Genomic DNA, 23,835 nt, shown 5'->3' with positions numbered 1-23,835 from the left:
GAGCGGAGCAGTGGGTGGTGGATGTTCTCAGAGTTGGTTATTTGATTCCATTCGAAGTAACCCCACCCTTGGCAGAGCATCCATTACCGCAACTCGCTTATGCTCAGGAACCTTAGAAGGCTTTTATTCTGCAAGAGGAAGTGAAGAAGACGATGGAAAAAGGGGCTGTGGAACAAGTATCAATTCCGTCAAAGGGGTTTTGCAGCCGCATTTTCCTTGTCCCCAAAGCCAACAGGGATTGGAGGACAGTGATAGATCTGCCAGCATTGAATCTGTTTATAAGAAAAACCAGATTCAGGATGGAGACCTCAAAGATGGTTCTAGCAGCAGTCAGGGTCAAGGACTTTATGCTGACAATTGATTTAAAGGACACATACTTTCAGATCCCAGTCCATCAGTCTTCCAGGAAATTTCTCCGCTTCAGTCTTGGAGAGAAAGAGTTCCAATTCAGAGTCCTGTGCTTCAGGTTAACAATGTCTCCGCAAGTTTTTACAAGAGTATTCACTCTCGTGTCAACATGGGCACATGCTCAGGGAATCAGGCTAATAAGGTACCTAGACGACTGGCTGGTAATAGCAAAGTCCAGAGAAAAATTACTTTGGGACAGGGTTACCCTTCTGCAGTTATGTCACATCCTAGGCATTGTGATAAATCAGGAGAAGTCAAAGTTGGATCCAAGTCAACGGCTGGTGTATCTGGGTATGATTACAGACAGTAAAAGTCAAAGTGTTCCCAGCAGACCAGAGGGCAGAGAAATGCAAACAAGTGATGAATGCCTTTCTGGAAAAACAAAGACACCCAGCAAGACAGTGGCAAGTAGTACTGGGAATTCTAACTTCCTTGGAGAAGCTGGTACCACAAGGGAGGCTACACCTTGGATCTCTGCAATGGAGGATGAAGGAGTTTTGGTCGCCAATGGTAGATCACCCACATGAGCAAATTTCCTTGTTGACAGAGGTAAGGAAAGACCTACTGTGGTGGGTGCAGGACAACAATCTGACAATGGGAGTCCCCCTTCAGCAACCCTCTCCAGACCTCTTGCTGTTCTTGCTGTTCTCGGATGAATCACTCAAAATGTTGGGGAGCCCACATGGAGGAGCTGATGATTTCAGCGAAATGGAGTTGTGAGGGCAGAGAACTCCATATAAATGTGTTGGAGTTAAAAGCAGCGTTTCTGGCACTTCAGGAATTCTGGGAGAGGGTGAAGGGGCAATCAGTGGTATTGATGTCGGACAACACCACAGTAGTAGCTTATGTAAACAAGCAAGGAGGCCTCGTATCTTGGCAGTTGCACATGAGGACAGTTCAACTTCATCAGTGGGCTGTAGAGAACTTAGTAGACATCAGGGCCAGATATATTCCAGGAAAAAGAAACATAGTGGCCGACAAGTTGAGCCAGAGGGATCAGATCCTGGGAACAGAGTGGTCCTTGCATCAAGAGGTAGTGGACAAAATGCTCATATTGTGGGAAAGGCCGATCATAGACCTATTCTCAACCAGGTACAACAGAAAGTTGGAAGTGTATTGTTCAGTAGTTCCAGACGTAGAAGCAGTAGCAGAAGATGTGCAACAACGCCCACGGGACAATCTGGACGTGTACGCATTTCCACCATTTTGTCTAATCTGTCAGGTTCTGAACAAGGTAATCCAGTCTCAGAACCTCGGCCATAAGCCGAAGGCAGGATGGTTTCCGGATCTGTTGGAACAAATAACAGTCGTGCCGAGTTACCTCCATGGAACAACCTACTATGTCAGCCGCACGTGGAGAAGTACCACAAGCTGGTGAAGTCCCTATCACTTCACAGATGGAGATTGTCAAGTATCTCCTGCGAACAAGAGGCTTTTCTCAGAAAGCAGCGACACAGATGGCAGGAAATATCAAAAGGTCATCTGCAGCAGTCTACCAAGGAAAATGGTTAGCTTGTAATTGGTGTCGTAGAGGGAACTTGTCTCCACTCGGAACCACTATTCAGCAGTTAGCAGATTTTCTGATATATCTCAGTACAGAAAGGCATATGTCTGTATCTGCTGTAAAGGGATACAGGGCTTCTCTAGCCTCGGTCCTATGCATGGAAGGTGCGGACATTTCTTCTTCATGGGAGTTGGCTAAGTTAATGAAGAGTTTTGAGCAGTCCTGTTCTCCGAAGGAACTAAAAGCACCCTGATTGGGATTTGACCATGGTACTGAGTAGTCTTACAAAGCCCCCCTGCGAGCCATTGAGACAGTCCACAGATAGGAGCTTGACCCTAAAGACAGTCTTCTTATTGGCCCTAGCCTCAACCAAACGGGTGGGGGAACTGCATGGTCTGTCATATGTGGTGAAGCATTCAAAAGGTTGGAAGTCTATGGTATTTGAGTTTGTCCCAGAATTCGTAGCCAAAACTCAAAACCCATGAGTAGTGGATGGCAGATTCAACTCCTTTTCCATACCTTCTCTGGCAGAATTTGTAGACAATGACGAGGAAGAAATGCTTCTGTGTCCCGTCAGAGTACTAAGAGCCTACTTAAGAAGAACGAGGCATCTCAGGCCAGGGTGCCGGAGGCTGTTTGTAAGTACAGGACGGAACAAAAAGGAAGTGTCTAAGAACACAATATCGTTTTGGCTGAGAGAAACGATCAGGAATGCATACATGGCAGAAGACAGAGGGTCAAATAGCCTGGAGAGGGCTAGAGCTCATGACATCAGGGGCTTGAGTGCTTCTTTGGCATTCAAGAAAAATATGTCTGTGGAGAGGATTTTGAAAGCTGGTATTTGGCAACGCCAAACAACTTTCACTTCTTTTTATATAAATAATGCTGCCCGTACATCCTTGGACACTTTTTCCTTGGGTCCAGTGGCAGCAGCCCTGCAGGTGGTATAGCTCATCCAGTACCCCTGGCGGGTTAGTTTGTGTGTAGTCTAAAATGAAGGTATGAAAGTAGAATGAATGAGATGACTGGTCTTTCTTCTTTACTACTTTCTTTCTATGCCTTTACCTACAGGCAGTATGAAGGGTCTTTCTTCTTTACTACTTTCTTTCTATTCCTTTACCTACGGGCAGTATGAAGGAGAGTACCATCATGAGCTGGAACGGACTAGATGCAGGTGAGGTGGTCAGCCATACTGTAAAGATAATCTAGAGTAAAGTATACTTTTCAGTAGCAACACACTCCTCTCAATAATTGGGAGAGAGAGGGGTGATAATAGATCAAGATACAAGGGACAGGAGTGGTTTATGAGAATAGAGAGTTCTCCATCTTCCGTAATATAATAAACCATGGCATCGTAGGAACACCCAGAGAGGGAAACATATAGATTCTATATATCTTTGGTTCAAGGGTTAATCGTCCATTGTCCTAGAATACATCTACTATTCGGAAATGGATAAAGGTGGCAAACTCCCGGTCAGCTATGGAGACTTACCTCCCACCAACAAGTAAGGCTATCCTAACGTTAAGACCGAAGGTTTGTTTTGTATATGAACAAATGACAAATTTTTAACCAATTTGTATTTTTCATAAGTAACAAACCTGAGGTCTTAACAGATAAAGGCCCCCCTCTAGCAGTCTAAACTCGGTTGGAAGGGTAACTGTCGGGTCACAGGACACCAAGGGCATTCTGGGTACTACATACCCCGTGACCTGGTATAGAAGTCAATAGTCCCTGGATCTCACAAGTTTATTATTAATTCTACCGGTTTCCAACTTGGCGCTAGTATTATCCTAATGTTAAGACCTCAGGTTTGTTAGTTATGAAAAATACAAATTGGTTAAAATTTGTCATTTTCTCCCAGCAGTATGTCTTCTTGTTCCCGGTTTAAATCTTACTTTTCTGCTCATGATTGTTGACATGTCTAGAGTTTTGATTATGTGTTAAATTAGAGTATACCTAGTTACTGTATATCTCTCACCCTGCTGTCTCTACACTAGTGATCTTGGCCAAAGACGACCCACTCTGCCAGCACCAGCCTCACCCCATCCAGTGACAATGCCACAGCAGCAAGCATCCACCCACCACCCTTCACAACCCAGGGGCCTGGTTCTTCAGAGTGGAGACCATCTTCATCCTGCAAAGCTGACATCATTCTCGAGTTCGTACTAGATGACATCTTCAAGCAAATCACAGAATGGCTCGCTAACCAACAGACCACAGTCACCTGTGAAGCACTGAAGGACCAACTAAGGTTGTTCTTCAGCATGCCGCCAGCCCTCAGAGCTAGGAAGTTCCTAGGCAACGTAGGGGCAGCAATAGGAGACCAGCAGGCATCACATGTCTAGATATAGCAGCTGTGGTGGCTAGTAACGATCCCCACCGCAGATGGCTGCACAGAGATTACAATGGTCCTTGTGAGAGGGGTCCTGCTCACAAAATTAACCCCACCAAACAGTTGCCGCCATCCCCAATGCATCAACCATGCTCCTCAACACGTAATTTAAAATGGTTGACTCTGTCCACCTGGCCCACAAGTCGACGCAGCCCACACAACCACCCACAGCAGCTGCCGCAACCCCACAGCCACAGCAGCAGAGTGACACAGAGACAGACAGCCAGACAGAGGGCCCCTGCTTCTGAAGCTTCAGGAGGGAAAACAAGCCAAAGTAAACCCCAAAAGAGAAGAATATCCCAAGGTCACGTGCTTCTACCACTGGAGGTTTGAGAGTGAAACCCGAATATGTGAAAGCAGCTGCCACACATAAAAAAACATGCAAGTGGGCCAAAGCAACGGGCCAACCAACAAAATAATTAACAGTCAAAGCTGGGCAGATGGGTTGCTTCTTAGGAGGTAACAATTCTGCCTATCGCTGTCTTTTTTCAAGGTATGGGTAGAAAGGCTCTACATGTTTCTTCATCACTGACGAGTGATCAAAAAGTTCCTCTGTGACACCAGCACTTGCAAACCGTTTGTGCCAGCCAACCTGCATGAATGCCTTAATCCCACTCCAGCACTCTCCGGATGTCCTCTGCCAGTGGGGTCTGACTAAAAATATACAGGAAATGGTGAATTTGTTGTTCGGGGAAAGAATTACAACTGAACGTTCATTAGCAAACATAACAATCCCACTTTTTAGAGCTTTCTTTATAAGAGACCAAAACATGCTGGTGGATGTAGCAAGACAACAGCTGATCTCATGACCCGCCCTACAGCCCCTCTCACTCCTGCTCCAGCGCTAGAGATGCATCGCCTCCTACAGGAGTTTCTGGAGGTATTCAAGGATGTCTTGCAGCACGACCTGACCAAACCCATCACAGTCACCAAGGGTCATCCAGTCCATGTCCACTACAAACTTTTGGCCCCAGACAAACTTGCTACACCAAACAAGTTTTCCAGAAGTGAAGTGATAAATGTTTGGATGCTACCAAGTCACACAAAGATGACATGATACAGGAGTCTTCCGGCCATCATACTCAGAGTTTTCCTTGTTCAAAATCAGAACAAGATGAGGCAATAAGAGAGCCAATAGCTCGAAAGCATGACCAGGACAAGCTGAAGCAGCTAGAGAACCAATAGCTCTAAAACAAGACTATTTATGATTACTGGATTTGTACTGAATTTTAATAGACTGAATACCATATGAATATAAAATGTAAAATTTACCTATCTTTAAAGATTGATTGGTAATTAACTTTTATATCTGTTATAAAAAATCAACACTTCAAGTATCTGTGCACAAAGAGCTTGTGTGGTACTCACTCTGCAGCAGAACATTAGATGTACATTCTATTCCGTATGGCGATAGCCTATGCTCGTTGGTAAAATTCCTAAATACTGGTAAAATTCCTAAATTTGACGTGGATACAGGGAGAAAGCACAAGTTTCATATGCATACAAAACTAGTACTGTACTCCAACTTACTATACTTATGACCTTAATTCTAATGAGGAAACCATGTTCTTTCTTACCTTAAGTTGACCTTTAAGGGCAAAGCCAGATGTCTTGTTATTTTCTCGAACATCCAGACTCAATCCAGAGGTATCAGGAAAGATGAGCCAATCGTCATTGGCATAAATGGGTGCTCTCCCATCCAGCGACTGGATGTGGCAGAATTTGTTATCTTCTCCTGGAAAATGTCAGTTATAGAGTCAATTAAATCCTTTGAGTGGGGGAAAAGCTTGGGCAGTAAATATTTGCTGCTTGTAATTCTTATTGCATGGTTTTAATTGCTTCTATACTAAGACTGGAAACATTCATTATAAGGAATACACTACAATTTTTTCATCTAGGCCTACTTTTGTTTGTTTATATTGGACATCATACCACTCTATAAAGTGTGCTCACATTCCTTCAATAAAGTAGGTTTTTTTGAAAAAAATCGGAAATTTCCTAGCGTGTCTTGATACATTAATGGGCAGCGTGATACTCATATTCCATCTACCCCTGGAGGAAAAATAATAAAAAATGGGGAATAAAAAGTTGGTCCTAATCACAAATGAAGTGACAAACCCACCTCTTGAGAGGAACTTAGTTCCTATACAAAGGACAAGTCACAGAAGGAAGGCAATGTACCTATGTGGTGGTCACGCATGGTAACACTGAATCCCGGGCTTTCAATAGTTATGCTATGTGTAAGTTTTAGGTAAATAAAAGGATATCTGGGTATACATTTGCAACTGAAAAGTGTCTTAATAATTTACTGTATGCAAATTACACCGGTAATATTCGAAACAGGATATTATTTAAAGCCTGGGACGCAGTGTTACCATGCGCAAACACCACAGGCAGATGGACAGATGGAAAAAAACAGTATAGTCGAAAAGGAAGATGGCAATGTCTGATAAACATAACTGTGTAACAAGCCGAGACAATGTGAATGTGCAGAGAGTAAACCAGCATATGTACCGCCTACTTCATTGCAGCACAAAAGAATAAACATCACTTGAGAGTTTATAAGGAGCTATAAATAAGATATCTTATATTCTAATGTGTACCAATTAGGTAATCATTTAACAATTTCTCTAACTTTTTCAACAAAATTTCCCTGTTACCATTTTTAAACATGAACTCATGATATTCTAAATGCATAACTTATTTTCTTGTATACTTTATGTAAGAATAAGACCATACTGTGAACTAAACATTTTGGAAACTATCTTCAAAATACTTGTGGCCATTTGGAAAAGCAATACTAATTTGTTAGATACTTCTATTAAAGTGAGAGGGAAAGGAAGGCTTAAGTTGCTCTGATGGTTGCTTGTGTACACCAAAGCATGAAAAGGATTATATCAGAAGTTAATATAACTGAGTTGCTTAATATCCTGAAAGTTTAACGTGAATAATCAAGAGCAAGTGATACAAATCAAATTACTTGATGTTTATTAGAAACTGCAGTGGCTGAAAAACCATAAAAAAAATCAACTATGGCCATAGAAAATTGTTTAAACTATGGTAATAACGTGGCTACATGGCCCTTCTCCAAAATGACAAGTTATAAGGCCCTATGAGGGGATGAGCTCAACAGAACAGTGATCAAAGTAGTACCAGCAAAAAATGAAGGTGAGAAGCCACCTGGCAGCTTGCTCGAGTCGAAGAAAGACACAAATTTAGCAACAGATAATACTCTGTTAAATAGTAAAATGAATAACACATACAGACTAGTCATATTTGTGAATTGCCAACTTTCAGTCAAAATAGAGATAAAAAAAACTGTGTAACTACAGTGTTTGTCGAGATATGCATCATTATTATAGCATTACCTTTTTGATGGGAGAGATTGTTTATAGAATTGTAATGTTTGTTCTAAAGAGATTGAGCAGTTGAATATCCTGAGGCTAAACTATACGTAATAATAACGGATGTTTCTACAAAAACTAATGACCTACAATGTTATGTAATTGAGGTCGGGCCTATTCACTCTTTATATATATGTACAAGCTAGAATCAGTATACTTTTGAGAACTGTTAAATCTCTTGCAAAAATAATGAACTATAGGACTAATTGTTTTCAATCCTAACTTCCAAAAATAAAATGAAACTCGGGCTACATCAAATAACGGCTTTGTATAATTATACAATTAAAAAAAAAACGTCCTTACACTGCTTACCTTTGAGCTGAGTGATCGTAATTCCTCTGTCGCGGACGGTGTACAGAAGATCACCTTTGGCGTACATGCTCCACACTTCCTCTACTACATTGTACAGAACGCTCAGTTCTCCTTCGGGAGTGTAGCCACGTACCTGATGAGAAAAAAAAAAATTGTGACTTTGTATTTGGTGTATTCTATATTTATTAAAGTTCTCTATGGAGTAAGTTTGCCTGGTTGGGGTATTTATCTCTGGTGAGTACAATAAAAAAAATTTTGGAATAATTTAACAAGGTCAGTTTGGTCTATTATACATACAATACATGTAACGAATCACAAAAATATGGAACGTGAAGTATATATAAATAAAATCAAATGCCATGAAGCCACGAAGGAAAGTGAAACAACGTATTGGTGCTAGTTAAAATCCACTCCATAATAGTTCACATGAATAACAGTTAAAAATGTGTATAAAAAACAAGATAAACTATCAGCAATATAAACTATACACACTATATGATTCGCGCGCTTGAACAAAAATAATTATTCTCTCCAAGGTATATTCTCTCCTCACCTCTCCTTTCTCGTCCCCGGCGTATATCAGCTTCCCGTCGGTGCAGAATCTGCGGACGGCTTCGTCGTGACTCTCGATGGTCTTCTTCAGCTCGAAGGTGTTGGCGTCCCACGTCTTGATCTTCGTGTCTATGCTGCCCGTGAAGAGGGTGTCGCCGAACACGAAGACGTCGTACACGGCGTAGTCGTGGGCGGCCAAGTCCTTGATGAGCTTCAGGTTCCTGTCGAAGACCTGTGGACAAAAAGGGATTATTATTATTATCATTGTTAACGTACAAACCTCCTTGTGGAACAAGCCTTCTAAGACAGTTTGTTTGTATGGTGTTTTTACGTTGCATGGAACCAGTGGTTATTCAGCAACGGGACCAACGGCTTTACGTGACTTCCGAACCACGTCGAGAGTGAACTTCTATCACCAGAAATACGCATCTCTCTCTCTCACACACACCTCAATGGAATGGCCGAGAATCGAACCCGCGCCCACCGAGGTGAGAAGCAAACACCAAACCAACCACGCCACTGAGGCGCTAGACAGTGTTTCTCAACCTTTTTACCTCGGGGCGCACCTTTTTTTTTTTAATATGGACAAAATACTTATGAAATTTGAATTTATTGCGAAGTTTCAGAAACTTTAGATTGCTGGTACGGCAATACTCTCTTCCTGAAACGATATTTTACTTTTTTGTGAATACCGTTCAAGCATATTTTAAAATATGTGTTTTTATATGCTGCATATTTTTATTTAATAATAATAATAATAATAATAAAATAATAATAATAATTATATGTAGTAGTAGTAGTAGTAGTAGTAGTAGTAGTAGTAGGAAAATAATAGATATGTATTCTAAGATAACCATTCATTCTTTAGATATTGCATTTTGCATTTATGTATCCTAATGTGAAACCTGCGCTTGATGAGAATTAGCAATTTTGTGAATGTTGGGCCTTATATGTGATAAAAAAAAACTCAACTCTTCATCAATAGATTTGATATTTGATCTACTTTTACATTTAATGTTAGTTAGTACAGAAAATCCTTGTTCACAAAGATAAGATGTGGAAAACTGCAATTAAATCGCTAATGCCTTGTTAGCTATTGAAGGATATTCTTCTTTAACTGAAATCCAGCACTGATCGATGGTCACCGCTTTATGCTTGATATTTAATCCCCGATCAGTAGATATAGCGGCCATCTCTTCCTCTTCTGTTAACGAAAAGCCAACGTCCTCGGTAGAAATATCAATGAAAGGGTTGCGAATCCAGTCGCACTGCTCGGTGTTTATTGAGGGAAGATAATATTTCAGATTACCTTCCAAAGTCGCTAAATGATCCACTATGAAAGGAATTAAATCGTCTGAATATCCTTTTCTCAGCAAATGAAACATTTTCAAACAGCCTGAACTTGCTTTTCTTTTCCAAATCACTATTTTTTTCTGGAATGCTTTGATTCTGTCGGTAGATGAGAGAAGATTTTCATTTCCACTTTGCATAGACATGTTCAGATTATTCAAGTGTTGAAACATATCAGTCAGATATTCCAATTTTGATATCCAAAACTCCCATTCCAAAAGTCCACAAAATTTACTTTTATTTTCTCTCTCTTAAAAAAGCCAATAGTTCTTCGCAAAATTCAAGCACACGACAGAGTACCTTTCCTCTTAACAACGATCTCACTTGTGTGTGCAATAGCAAGCGAGTGTGTTGTGAATCCATGTTTTCAAAAAGTTGTTCAAATATACGAGCCTTTACTGGTCTAGTATTGATGAAATTTACCATTTGGACATCTTGATCAAAAACTTCTTTCAATTTAACACCCAGTGTTTTAGCCATCAGGACCTATCTATGCAAGAAACAGTGAGTGGTTACTATCTTGGGATTCTTTTGCTTTAGCAATGATGCAAAACCTTTAATGGAACCCATCATTGATGGAGCTTTATCAGTACAAATTCCAACACACGACTCCCAGGATAAATTAAATTTCTCAAAATAAATATTCAAAATAAAGAAAATATCTTCACCCTTAGTAGTGGTAAGCAAATACTTGCAGTAAAGATACTGATTTACTATTCTATCCTCATCAATAAAGCGAATAAAAGCCAGTAGTTGCGCTTTGTTACTTATGTCTGTTGATTCATCAACTTGTAGCGCCAAGTATGCATTCTGAAGTTTATTACGACAAACATTTTCCTCAATATCGGTAGACATTTCCAGAATACGCCTATGAATAGTATCATTTGATAGTGGAATTTTACTTAATTGTTTCTCTGCGTCATCTCTTAACATAGTCTTCACCATCTTTCTGCAAGCGGGCAAAATAATAGATTCAGCAAGAGTATGTGACTTCGTCTTTACGGCAATCATTTCCGATACTTCAAAAGATGCAATTTGAGCTTTTTAGACAACGTTACTCAGGTAGTCTTTTGAAATTATTTACGTCTTTTTCTTGAAGACTGCAATGCGATTTTAAAAAAGTTTACTTAATTTACTAGGATGCATCGACTCATTTGACATTTTGCAACCACAAACCAAACAGAGGCTATTTTCATCTCCAGACCACGTGAAGCCAAAACTTAAATAACTTTTGTCGCATTTCCAGTTAGGTTTAATCTTAATTTTCTTAGCTGGACACTTCACTTCACTAGAAATGAAAAGAAAAATCAAGAAATTTACCTCCCAGTTTAAAATGTCAAATATCGAAGACTTGACTCAGACATAGAAACACATACTCAGTGTCTGCAAAATTTCTGAAAAATAATTACAGATATTTTAAACATTAGAATATCATTTTCCTATTCCTTGGGGCACACCTGAGCACCTCACGGGGCGCACAGGTTGAGAAACGCTGCTCTAAGACATCAGCCTATACAGCGAAGAGGGATTATTATTATTATTATTATTATTATTATTATTATTATTATTATATTATTATTATTATTATTAAATATACGTACAAATCTTCTTGTGGAACAAGCCTCTTAAGACATCAGCCTATACAAACCAGAATTACCAGATGTGAAAAAATTGAATTTATTATTCAAATTAAGCAAATGTTTAAATGCAAACTGATAAATGATCACTGTCTGTACTTAAAGACCTGCCCTACACAAAGTTTGTTCATTTTTGCCGATTTTTAAAATAGTCATACAAAATTAAAAGTCCAAATTACTGTGACTGCATAACTGAAGTGTCTCGTGAGGATTTTATTAAATAATGTAGTACTGTTACACCTTATGTGTATCTTTGTGAGAATTTTATGTGGGCATAATATTATACTCAAACTACATTTCTAGAGTCAATTTACAATTGTGAAGAGGATTTTGTGTAACTATTACAAAACAAATTCCCGAAAAGATTAGGAAACACTTAGAATACCAAGTGTGATCAGTGATTTATATACCTTTATAGTAAGCTTTTAACATCGAATTTCTGGGTTGAAAACCCCTAAACCAACGTGTCTCGTGTTCATCTGGAAGGAGACCGTAGTAGTCTAACATTAAGCTTTGGTGGGATCTCAAACAATATAAACATCGATACTTGCCTCTGCATAGACCAGGTCCCGTGTGTCTAGAGAATAAGCACTCTATAGATCTTGAGATTCCCTAACTTACTATACATAATCTTCGAAAAAAAAAGTTCCTAGCGCATGTGTGCTGGCTTGATAAAACGTTGAAGGGCGGACAATAGTTGTCTAAAAGTCATTTTAATTATTAGTTTAAGGGAAGGCACAAAAAGTGGGGATTAAGAAGTTTTCATATCTGTATTTGTGAAAGGTTTAAAACGACGTGCACTAAGAAAGAAGCAGGGATAATAACTGGTCAAAATTCGTCTAGTTATCAGAACATATAAATGTGTCAGTATATATTAAACCGCAATTAATTCAATTTGAGCGTCACAAAAGCATGCTGATAAATATCTTTCATTTAAAGTGTATGGAGGGGAATTTGGCAGCGTCCGCACTAGGGCAATACCCAGAGAATCTTTGAAATTACTTGAGATTTTCCACAGAATCACTCATTCAACCAAGATGATCACTGGCTTTTGCCCCTACCAAATGATAAGTGGCTTACTAAAACGAAGCTCGTGTTACATCGTTATTATATTTACAACAGATAAAACTTGGAATGTATCGGGTAATACATTCATAAAACAGTGTCACAGTTTACTGCAAAAGTTGAAAAAAGAGAACAGGGATCATTTCAAAAATTTATTCACGTTTTCCCACTCGCCTGCAGTGTGTAGGCCTACTGAGATAGAAAGGAACCTCACATATTCTTAGTTTGATTAATTACACATTTAACAGTTGCAAGACAGTATTAACAAACTCCTTTTTTTTTTTAGCTAATCCACGCGTGATAAATTTCAGAGAAGGGAAAATGTCATTACGAAGATGAAAATTTCCGATCTGAAGACTCCCCATCGTTCAATCTTTTCTCCGCTCATGTCATGCACGTCCACTCACACCTAACCTACCTGCAAACCTCCTACTACACAAGCACAGGCGTGAACTCTCAAGTCGATGCAACGCATGTGTACTACATTCTTACAAGTGACTGTGTTGTGTGCATGAACATCCTACGTATGTGTGTGTGTGTGTGATGTATTTAGATGTTCCAACATTCGACTTGTGTACATGCGGAGTATTCACCCATCCCATCCCAGCGCATGCGCGTTGAATACACTACCAACACCAAGACGCTAAGAGGAATCATCTCAAAACATAACACAAGCAAGACGTTGTTCTTGTCTGTCAGTCTGTCTGTCTTCGACATCTTGCACATTCAATATTCCAAGGGAAACCGACGACAAAGGACAAGAGGCATTAAGAGCCCCACGGCTGTCTGGCGCTCAATCCAATTTGTTCTCTTGATGATTCATAAACGCATCGTTTCTCTCAATCAGGCCTCAGCGGCCAATATTGCGCGCTATTTGCTCGAGGCGGAATCGGCGAATTATTTGCCAAGTGGTTCGGTCTACGGTCTATAGTTACTTAAAACTGGGGACATTTAAATCGAATTTTAACATAGTTTTCAGCACAGTAGCCTTTAGACTCTTTCTGGAATTTTACATTATATTTTGACTTTATGTCACTTCATCTTCAGAACTTTAGACTTCTGACTTTTAGATTAAATTATGACAGTTTTTCAACACTGCAGACTCTCTCTCTCTCTCTCTCTCTCTCTCTCGTCCTCATTCATCTTCTCAAATCTTCTATCTCCTCCTCTTCTTCCTTTTAGATAAAATTTTGACTTAATTTTTCTTATAACTTCGACTTTTGTACCTGTCATATGCTTCGTTGATACTTTTTGGACATTACACACTCAAGAGTGAACCAGGTTTGGTCGACTTTCCATAATATCCACCTTCAGATTTTGAATTCGCTTCCTTTGTCGGTATTCCCTCAGTTACTTAAACTGTTTTTTTATTTTTTTTTTTTTTTTCATATATACCACTGCCCAACTCTGTTTCTTTATCATGAAAAATAACTCCACTCGTTTTTTTTCTTAAAATGCGAAATATCTAAAAAAAAAATTCTTGAATGAGTTTGATGTAAAGCTGACAATGCACCGAGGCAGCTCATTTGCCTATCCTGTTTACTTCATGGGACCACTTCGAAGTGGAGGTCGTGCGATTCCAATCTTAAATCTTCAAGTAGTGACGCTGATTGCAATACAGACCCCGCTCAAAGATATTTCGAGAGACATTACCTACAGCAAAGAGGAGACAGATTAATAAGCTGATGTGATTAACTGGAGTTTGTAAAGAATTCAGTATTTAAAAACAAATGACCACGGGAGTCTTACACATTTTCAAGATCTTCGTGAAATACATCCCGCGACAGATCTCACTTTTTAAAAAAAATGAGGCAATTGATTTTTAAAATTCCAAACAAGTTGACAACTTTGCTGATGCTGAAAAACAACCATAGTAAGTTTACATTAACCGTGCATTTGATGTCTAGGCCACTCCCTTACGTCGCTCCCGATTGGCTGTTGATAAGCCAATCACAGGGCTGGAAACTCTCAGTCTCTCCCGAGAGTTCACATGGATAGGATCTATGTTCCATCTATCCTGAGGGATATACGTCTTTCAAAAGTAACCCTCAGGAGAGGTGGAACATAGATCCTGCCTATGTGGACTCTCGAGAGAGACTGAGTTTCCAGCCCTGTGATTGGCTTATCAACAGCCAATCAGGAGCGTTGTAAGGGACTGGTCTAGACATCAAATGCACGATTGATGTGATTCTACTATAGAAATGAATCCTAGCGTAGCAAGATTCTCATACGTGTACTCACCTACCCTTAACATCTTCATTATTGCTTAAAGTATCAACATAAACTAACATCTTCATTATTGCTTAAAGTATCAACATAAACTGTAAGAAACCGGAAACAAGGGAGGTATACAGTGAACTGTACCATCATCACCGGATACAGGAATCTGGCAGTGGTTTCAAAAAGCAGACGACAAAGGCGGAAAAAATCGCGGTATCTGGAAAAGAAGGGATGAACCTGCCCTGTTTTTATTTATTCATTTATGTTTTTCACTGAACGTACCTTGACCTTGCCTGCATCTGAACAGGTGATGACCCTGTCCCCATGAAGAATTACGCTCTCCAGGTCACTATCCGGCAAGGGGCCTATACCTTCCAACTTCTTGGGTCTGACGTACTGCAAACAGCGTTCTTTTTATCAAGGGCAGTTTTTAGTCAATATTCCAATAAATTGCATGCGTCATTCTGGTTCTTAATATTCACTCTGTTTTGTATTCAAGCCTGCACTTGAATAAATTAATCATTTTAAAGAAGATTTTTCGTTCATAGACACAATACGAAAAGTCACACTGAATGACAGTCTGCTCCTTTGGAGAATTTTCTGTCTTTAATTGGAGAATAGTAAGATGATATATTAAAATACGAGGGGTCCTCATACTCCTTCGTATAATATGGAATTTCAAAGCCAAAATTGTACACACATTCATTCCACTGACGGGATCATCAATGCATATATTCATGTCTCTGTTTACAATTGTTTTTTGCTATACAGTTCTGTCAAGGATTCATGCAACGTCTAGTAACTTGTATTGAAAGTAGTCGCTTCTAATCAATGCAGCTCTCTCTCTCTCTCTCTCTCTCTCTCTCTCTCTCTCTCTCTCTCTCTCTCTCTCTCTCTCTCTCTCTGTGTGTGTGTGTGTGTGTTTGTGTGATGTCTGTGCGTTGTTTGTGTAGGCTATTCTTGTATAAGCAGGTCACTGCAATGTTTTTTTTTTTTTATTGCACATTACGATATCCTGTAACCCTCAAATAACAACTTATGCCGCAGTTATATTAAACAATATATTCCCCCTCGGTCATTTGTCTCAAGACTGAAAAATTAAGCTGTACCTTCCATAAATAATAACGACGCACCTCAAGTCCCCGATTTTCACAGTAGAGGTTTAAAAGCAACACCACCACTAACCTTCCCGAATGACCTATACTTTAACCTCGGCCCCCTGATAGCATGACTTACTTAAAATGACCATATACTACTTATAACACTCACTTTAAACTTACTATTATAATGGCATGACTTTATCTAAACTTGCCACATAGTGGCATGGCTCACTGTAAGCTTCCCAAGGCGTGAATTACTCAAAAATTTGCCATCACAGTGGTATGACGCCCCCAAAATTTACCATACAGTGGCATGTACTCTAAACCTGCCATTTAATAGCATGACTTATCCTAAACTAGCCATTACAGTGGCATGCCTCCCTCAAAATTTACCATGTATAGTGGCCTGGCTAACTCTAACCTCGCCATCCACTGGGATGACCTACCTTGACCTTGCCGTCGTCCCCGCAGGAGAAGACCTTGTCCCCGTGCACTCGGACACTCTCGGCGTCTGCAGCATGTTTCTCCTCGTCAGGGCACTGCAGGACCATCTCCAGCTTCGACATCTTGGCGCGATTCAATCCAGGGATTATTGGATGTCTTGTCGTTTAAAAGATGACTTGGAGGCCCTCTAGAAAAAAATATAGGATTTAAATGTATGTTTCTTGTCGTTTGCAAGATGTGGATTACCCCCGAAGAAGAAACGAACAGAAATAAAAAGCTTTAATCTTTCTTTTGATGTGGTCATTGCATGATGTGGGTTACCCCGAAGAAAAAAAAAACTAAATAAAAAGCTTAATCTTTCTTTTGATGTTGTCATTGCAAGATGTGGGTTACCCAGAAGAAAAAAAACGCAATAAAAAGCTTAGATCTTCTTTTGATGTGGTCATTGCAAGATGTGGGTTACCCCGAAGAAAAAAAAACTAAATAAAAAGCTTAATCCTTCTTTTGATGTTGTCATTGCAAGATGTGGGTTACCCCGAAGAAAAAACGAACAAAAATAAAATGTTTAATTCTTCTGTTGATGTTGTCATGCTCTTTAAATATCAACAGATAGTAAAGGAGGGCCTTGTGGAAAAAATAAAGTTAAATTTATATTTCTTGTCGTTTGCAAGATGTAGGTTACCCCGAAGAAAAAACCAACAGAAATAAAATATTTAATTCTTCTGTTAGGTGGTCATATTCTGTAAATATCAAGAGATAGTAAAACGGTAAAATATACAGTTAGCCTTTTTACTAAGCTATATACGATGCCTGGGTATATACATTTTATTTTTTGTTTCCCAAAGACTAAAAGGACTGGAACCTGCAAATCCTTCTCCTGCCCAGGCCAGAAAAATGTAAAAAAAAAAATGTGTGTGAGAGAGAGAGAGAGAGAGAGAGAGAAGATTAAATAGCTCAACCAAAAACCATTTGATCGGCTAGAAAGACGTGAGCACAAAGAATGCAAACAAGTAAGACAACCAGAACAAACAATGCTCTTTATTAACACAATTAACCTCTGTTGAAGAAAAACATAGGTTGATATATCGGTAATTACCATAGGAAATAGGACAAACCAACGAATATATAGATATATAATAGGTTACATATTATTATTATTATTATTATTATTATTATTATTATTATTATTATTATTATTATTATTATTATTATTATTATTCTGAAGATGAACCCTATTTTCATATGGAACAAGCCACCACAGGGACCACTGACTTGAAATTAATCTTCTAAAGAATATGGTCTTCATTTGGAAGTCATAACTGGTCATAAAAATACAGAAAAGAGGAGATCAGTCATTAGAAAAGGAAAAACTAATTAACGAATGGTCTGCATTCGCTTGTAACCTGATGGAACAGATATACCCTAACTCTCTCTTGGTCTACCTTGAACTTCGTCAGCTATCTTAAAAACCGTGGAAGACTGTTTTCTGTTTTTGTTAAGTGAAAACGGGAGTTCTTCTTGTGACAAAGACGGTAGGATGCTACATTAAAGAATGTACAAAGTTTTTTTTTATAAGTTTAAAACAATATTAATTTTTGTTAGCTCGTGTGTTACCCAGTATACATTCTCTGTTATTATTATTTTTTATTGTTAATATTTATATAATTATTATTATTATCATTATGGTTATTGTTGTTATTGTTATTGTTACTGTTATTGTTATTATTCAGAAGAAGAAGAAAATACTGTACAAAGCAATAAATCATGAGTCAGGTTCATTCTGTTTGTGATACCGAATCACTTTTGGTTGAAAAAGTCCTTTTTCAGAATCTGAATAAGTTGCTTTGTTGATAAAACCCCATGTTAAACAACACTAAAACTTGAAATCTTGTAGAGGCTAATTAAATAAAGGAAAAATAAATAAATTTAGCGAGGTAATTTAGAAGCTGTTGAAGCGAGGGGCCGACAGAAAAGAACTGGCGTGTGGAAAAAAAAAGGTATATGTTACTTTGCCAAAAAGAATGAAACAGCTGAAGATGGAAAAAATAACAGATCTCCCCTTGTGCAGGAATTCAGACAACAGAAGCCTTCAGTATTTTGGTTTAGCATTTGACAGACAGAGAGAGAGAGAGAGAGAGAGAGAGAGAGAGAGAGAGAGAGAGAGAGAGAGAGAGAGAGAGAGAGAGAGAGAGAGAGAGAGAGAGAGAGAGAGAGAGACTTTAGACACCAAAAAATATCTAAATAATGATTTCAACCTTTCGGTCAAGATGTGCGAGATAAAACTGACGATAAAAGTCATTTGAGAGAGAGAGAGAGAGAGAGAGAGAGAGAGAGAGAGAGAGAGAGAGAGAGAGAGAGAGAGAGAGAGAGAGCATAACTTTAGACCCAAAAAATATCTAAATAATGATTTCAACCTTTCGATCAAGATGTTTGGGATAAAATTGACGATAAAAGTCATTTGAGAGAGAGAGAGAGAGAGAGGAGAGAGAGAGAGAGAGAGAGAGCCTTACAGACCTTACATCTTGTTCGGGTTGCCCCAGGTCCCTCAGTGTGAGGCACCTCTAATGTCTACCAGAAAGTTGCTAGTGCATCTTCCGGTATATTTTGCATCTTCCAATCTTGGATGGTCTGGGATGCAGCTTAGATATTTGTCGAGCTTATTCTTAAACACATCTACGCTCACTCCTGATATATTCCTCAGATGAGCTGGCAACGCACTGAATAGACGCTACATTGTCGATGCTGTTGCGTAGTGGATTAATGTCCTGTGCTTTCCTTATTTATCCTGGTATAGTTTTGGGCACTATTAATCTACCTCTGCTTGCTCTTTCTGATATTTTTAGCTCCATGATGTTTTCGGCAATTCCTTCTATCTGTTTCCATGCCTGAATTATCATGTAGCGTTCTCTTCTCCTTTCTAGACTATATAATTTTAAAGATTGTAGTCTTTCCCAGTAGTCAAGATCCTTAACTTCTTCTATTCTAGCTATAAAGGATCTTTGTACACTCTCTATTTGTGCAATATCCTTTTGATAGTATGGGTACCATAGCATATTGCAATATTCAAGTGGACTACGAACATACGTTTTATAAAGCATAATCATGTGTTCAGCTTTTCTTGTTTTGAAGTGCCGTAACAACATTCCCATTTTTGCTTTACATTTTGCCAATAGAATTGCTATTTGTTCATTGCATAACATGTTCCTATTCAACATCACACCAAGGTCTTTAACTCACTACCGAGTCCTTAACATTACTGTCTATATCTGCGATCATAATAACAAACATTAATGCAGCTAACACCGTACCTTGTGGCACACCGGCTCTTACCTTAGCTTCATCCGATTTCTCATCGTTTGCAATAACTATCAGTTTTCTGTTGTGTAAAAACTCTTTTAACCATCTTCCTACTTTGTCCACTATATTATGTTTTCTCATTTTCTTCGCTAATATATTATGATCTACCTTGTCAAAAGCTTTTGCAAAGTCTAGATAAACCACATCTGTTTCATTTCCGTTTTTCATATATTTGTATATGTTCTCACAGTTGACTAACAGTTGGGTATGTGTACTTTTTCCGGGTACAAAACCATGTTGTCCTATATTAAACAGATTATTTTTTATTAAATGTTTCGTAATATTTTTCTTCATTACCCTTTCATACACATTCATATATGACGTTAGACTCACAGGTCTATAATTACTTGCCTCTAGTCTTGATCCACTTTTGAATGTAGGGGTAATATATGCTAATTTGTGCTCATCATAAATCTTGCCTGTATCTACACTTTGTCTTAATAATATTGCAAGTGGCTTTGCGATAGAATGAACTACTTTCTTTAACCAAATAGCAGGGACACCATCAGGCCAAGCTGCAGCTCCATTTTTAATTTCATTAATAGCCTGCACAATATCGGCTTCATTAATATGTGTGTCTGATAAATATTCACTATTTTCATCCCTTATTTCTGTATCATTATCTTCAATATTAATTCTAGGGATGAATTCTCTCTTTTATCTTTCTGCCAATATGTTGCATATTTCCTTTTTTTCATTTGTTAATCTCCCTTCTATTCTTAGAGGGCCTATTTCTATTCTTCTTTTATTCATCTTTTTTGCGTACGAGTACAATAGATTGGGGTTTTGCTTGATATTTACTAGGGTTTTTTCTTCCAAGTCCCATTTATCATTTTCTTTTGATTGTATCATCTTTTGTTCTGCATTTTCTATCTTACTTTTTAGTTTCATCACTTTCCATGCATTTTTTTCTTTTGCAAGACCTTTTTTCCACTTTCTGATTTTCTGGAACAAGATCCTTCTGTCTCTTGGTTTGTATGACTGATGTTTACTTTTCTTCTTCGGTATATATTTATCCACTATTTTCTCTAATATTTTATATAATATCTCCGTATTTACCTGTTTATCATCACTTACGAAAATGTTATCCCAATCTTTGTTTAATTCTTCATTTATTTCTGACCATTTTATACTTTCACTGTAGAAATTGTATTTTCCATATCCTTCCCACTTTTTCATTTCTTGCTTATCTCTGTTTTCACTTGCTTTAGAATGGACTGTTAATTCTATGACATTATGGTCTGAAATACTCGCATTATAAACTATTATTTTTTTAACATAATTCACCTCGTTCACAAATACTAGGTCAAAAGTATTTTCCTTTCTTGTTGGCAGGTGATTTATCTGTTGAATGTTGTATTCTATTTACATATCTAATAGCTTTTCGAATTGCCTCTTATCTTCTGCACTACTATTACTTTCTTTTTTATATGTATAAATACATCCACCATCTCCCATTCGTTCTTTCCAGTCTACGAATGGAATGTTGAAGTCTCCGGATAGGAGAAGAGTCCAGTCCTTGTGATTTCTACATATATCATCCAATTTTTCTATTATTGTGTCAAACTCTTTAGTATTAGGGGTCTATATATTACTATATTCATTAATTTTTCAGATTCAAATTCTACCGCTATTAGTTCACATTTTGAGTTACTATATTCCTATATTTTTCCTTGTTTTTTGTCTTTCCCATATATTGCGGTTCCCCCTTGATTCCTATTTTTTCTATCTGATCTGTAAGTTTGGAACCCTTTTATTTGATCATCATTACCAGTCTCTTGGGAATACCAGGTTTCACTTATATTCATTACATCTATTTTCTTTTCAATTTGGGTTAATTCTTCTAAGAACTTTATTTTTCTTTTTGAGTTACTCGTAACTAAACCCTGCGCATTCATCACTATGATGGTTTGCGTGTTATCTCCTTCATTTAATAGGAGTAATAATAAGGATTTTCCCATGTCTCTTTCCTGTTCTGGTATGTTGTTCTTTTCTTCATTTCCAGAAATTCTGACATTAAAAAATCCAACTTTTCCAAAATATTTGATCTTCCTTCATCATAATTATTAATTTTGTGTCTGAATCTGCAATTTTCTCCGTCCCCTAGCATCGTAAATACAGTATTTATCTCTTGAGCTGTATCTTGGAGCTGATGCTTGGAAATTCTTTGCTGACACACCATATCGCGGTGATGGCTTGCTTTTTTCCTTAGCCTCATGTTCTTTGTTCCTCTCTTTATTTGTTTCTTTTCTATTTTGGATTTTATTATTTAATTGATTATTTAATTGATTTTGATTCATGGCTAAAGGGTGCATATATTTACATTTTTTGTCGAACTTACATCCTTTTCCTTCTTTTAGGTTTTTGCATATTTTTGGATGTAGATCTCTGCATTCATCCTCATAGCCGTCTAGGTATGCACATTTACCATAGATTTCATAAATGTGACATACCTTGGGATGTTTGTAGTAACATCTTTCACCGAATCTGCAATTCCCTCTTTTTAAAAGGGAGCAGACTTTGTCTTTCTTTTCTATTTTTTCTATCTCTATCCCATCAGTATGCAGATCTGGGTAAAGCCTCTTCGGGACTTTATTTTGTGTTGTCATGTCATAATTTATTTCTTTATATGTATGCTGCTTCATTGCCTCATATGTATTATCTGAGAGTATCTCTGCATCCATACTATTGTCTTGTTCTTTGTTTTCATTATTTTTTTCTGTCATTTCAGTTTTGTTTTCTTCTCTTCCGTTTTCCTCTTCTTTCTCTTCCTCTTCATCTTCTACTAGTTGCACATTAAGTCTTGATTTAATAACATTGTCTATCCATGATAGACATGTTGAACAAAATACTCTAGTATCCTTACACGTATTTTGCATGACCTCAGCACATTGTGGATGCGTGGGAATGTTGCATGCTGAACATTTTCTGATCAGGTTTTGTGGATTGACTGTGCTATACCACACTTTACACAGTTTGCATGCTTTTGGCATTCTTTTTCCTATTGCATCAATTAGTATACACAATGTTCACTTTATTCATTTTCCTTGTCGGAATATGTTGATTGATGTAAATTTTCTTTATGAGAGAGAGAGAGAGAGAGAGAGAGAGAGAGAGAGAGAGAGAGAGAGAGAGAGAGAGAGAGAGAGAGAGAAACTTTAGACACCAAAAAATATCTAAATATTGAATTTACCTTTCGGTCAAGATGTTTGGGATAAAACTGACGATAAAAGTCATTTGAGAGAGAGAGAGAGAGAGAGAGAGAGAGAGAGAGAGAGAGAGAGAGAGAGAGAGAGAGAGAGAGAGAGAGAGAGAGAGAGAGACTTTAGACATAAAAAAATATCTAAATAATGAATTTACCTTTCGGTCAAGATGATGAGCGAGACAGAGAGAGAGAGAGAGAGAGAGAGAGAGAGAGAGAGAGAGAGAGAGAGAGAGAGAGAGAGAGACCGCAAAACTTGACACACCAAAAAACATCTAAATAATGAATATCTTTCGGTCAAGATGTTTGAGATAAAGTTGACGATGAAAGTATAAAGCTTATGCTTGGTTGCAGAAAAAAGGTGATGTTGATAAAAAGAACATTAATTTACACAGGACTGAAAATAAAGAGAGGCACTTAACAAAACTTGCATGAATTTAGCGAATGTAACGTAAATGACGAAAATTTTTAAAAAGGAGAGAGTTCCAACAAATTTAGCGTCGAAAGCGTTGAAAAAGATATCGTAGGAAAATGACCGCCATTGTTATTTCAATGCTCATTGGACGAGTAGATTGCGTACTCGCCCCTTATCAATCTGGTAGCCCGAGTTCGCTCCAGCCTGCCGCCAATGCAGAGCCTGAGAAATTTATTTCTGGTGGTTAGAAATTCATTTCTAGGTATATTGTGGTTTGGATCCCACAATAAGGTGTAGCTCCCGTTGCTAAGTAACCAATTGGTTCCTAGTCACGTAAAAACATCTAGTCCGTCGGGGCCAGCCCTAGGAGAGCTGTTAATCCGCTCAGAGGTCTGGCTAAACTAAGATATTTAACTAACTAGTTATGTACTAAGCACCAACTGGGTAAGAAAAGAGTTACAGGGCTAATGAA

General features: G+C 38.2%; 1 protein-coding gene across 4 annotated transcripts in view; it reads right to left on the bottom strand.

Moving 5' to 3' along the window:
* LOC135200928 (F-box/WD repeat-containing protein sel-10-like) overlaps positions 1 to 23,835 on the bottom strand; it is a 50,422-nt gene that overhangs the window by 5,550 nt on the left and 21,037 nt on the right. For 3 of the 4 annotated variants that reach the window (XM_064229705.1, XM_064229703.1, XM_064229704.1), the window contains exons 2-6: positions 16,392 to 16,576; positions 15,128 to 15,241; positions 8,575 to 8,805; positions 8,022 to 8,154; positions 5,883 to 6,040 (exon numbers count right to left, since the gene is read on the bottom strand). In XM_064229705.1, the coding sequence (XP_064085775.1) occupies positions 5,883 to 6,040; positions 8,022 to 8,154; positions 8,575 to 8,805; positions 15,128 to 15,241; positions 16,392 to 16,511 (756 nt within the window). In that variant the 5' untranslated portion in view covers positions 16,512 to 16,576. The remainder of the gene's footprint in view (positions 1 to 5,882; positions 6,041 to 8,021; positions 8,155 to 8,574; positions 8,806 to 15,127; positions 15,242 to 16,391; positions 16,577 to 23,835) is intronic. The other variant, XM_064229706.1, reaches the window with a different exon arrangement.

This window comes from Macrobrachium nipponense, chromosome 27, assembly GCF_015104395.2.
Source record: "Macrobrachium nipponense isolate FS-2020 chromosome 27, ASM1510439v2, whole genome shotgun sequence".
NCBI classification, from domain to species: Eukaryota; Metazoa; Arthropoda; class Malacostraca; order Decapoda; family Palaemonidae; genus Macrobrachium; species Macrobrachium nipponense.
The sequence above is the reverse complement of the archived record's forward strand: the minus strand, read 5'-3'. Positions and strand labels throughout refer to the sequence as shown.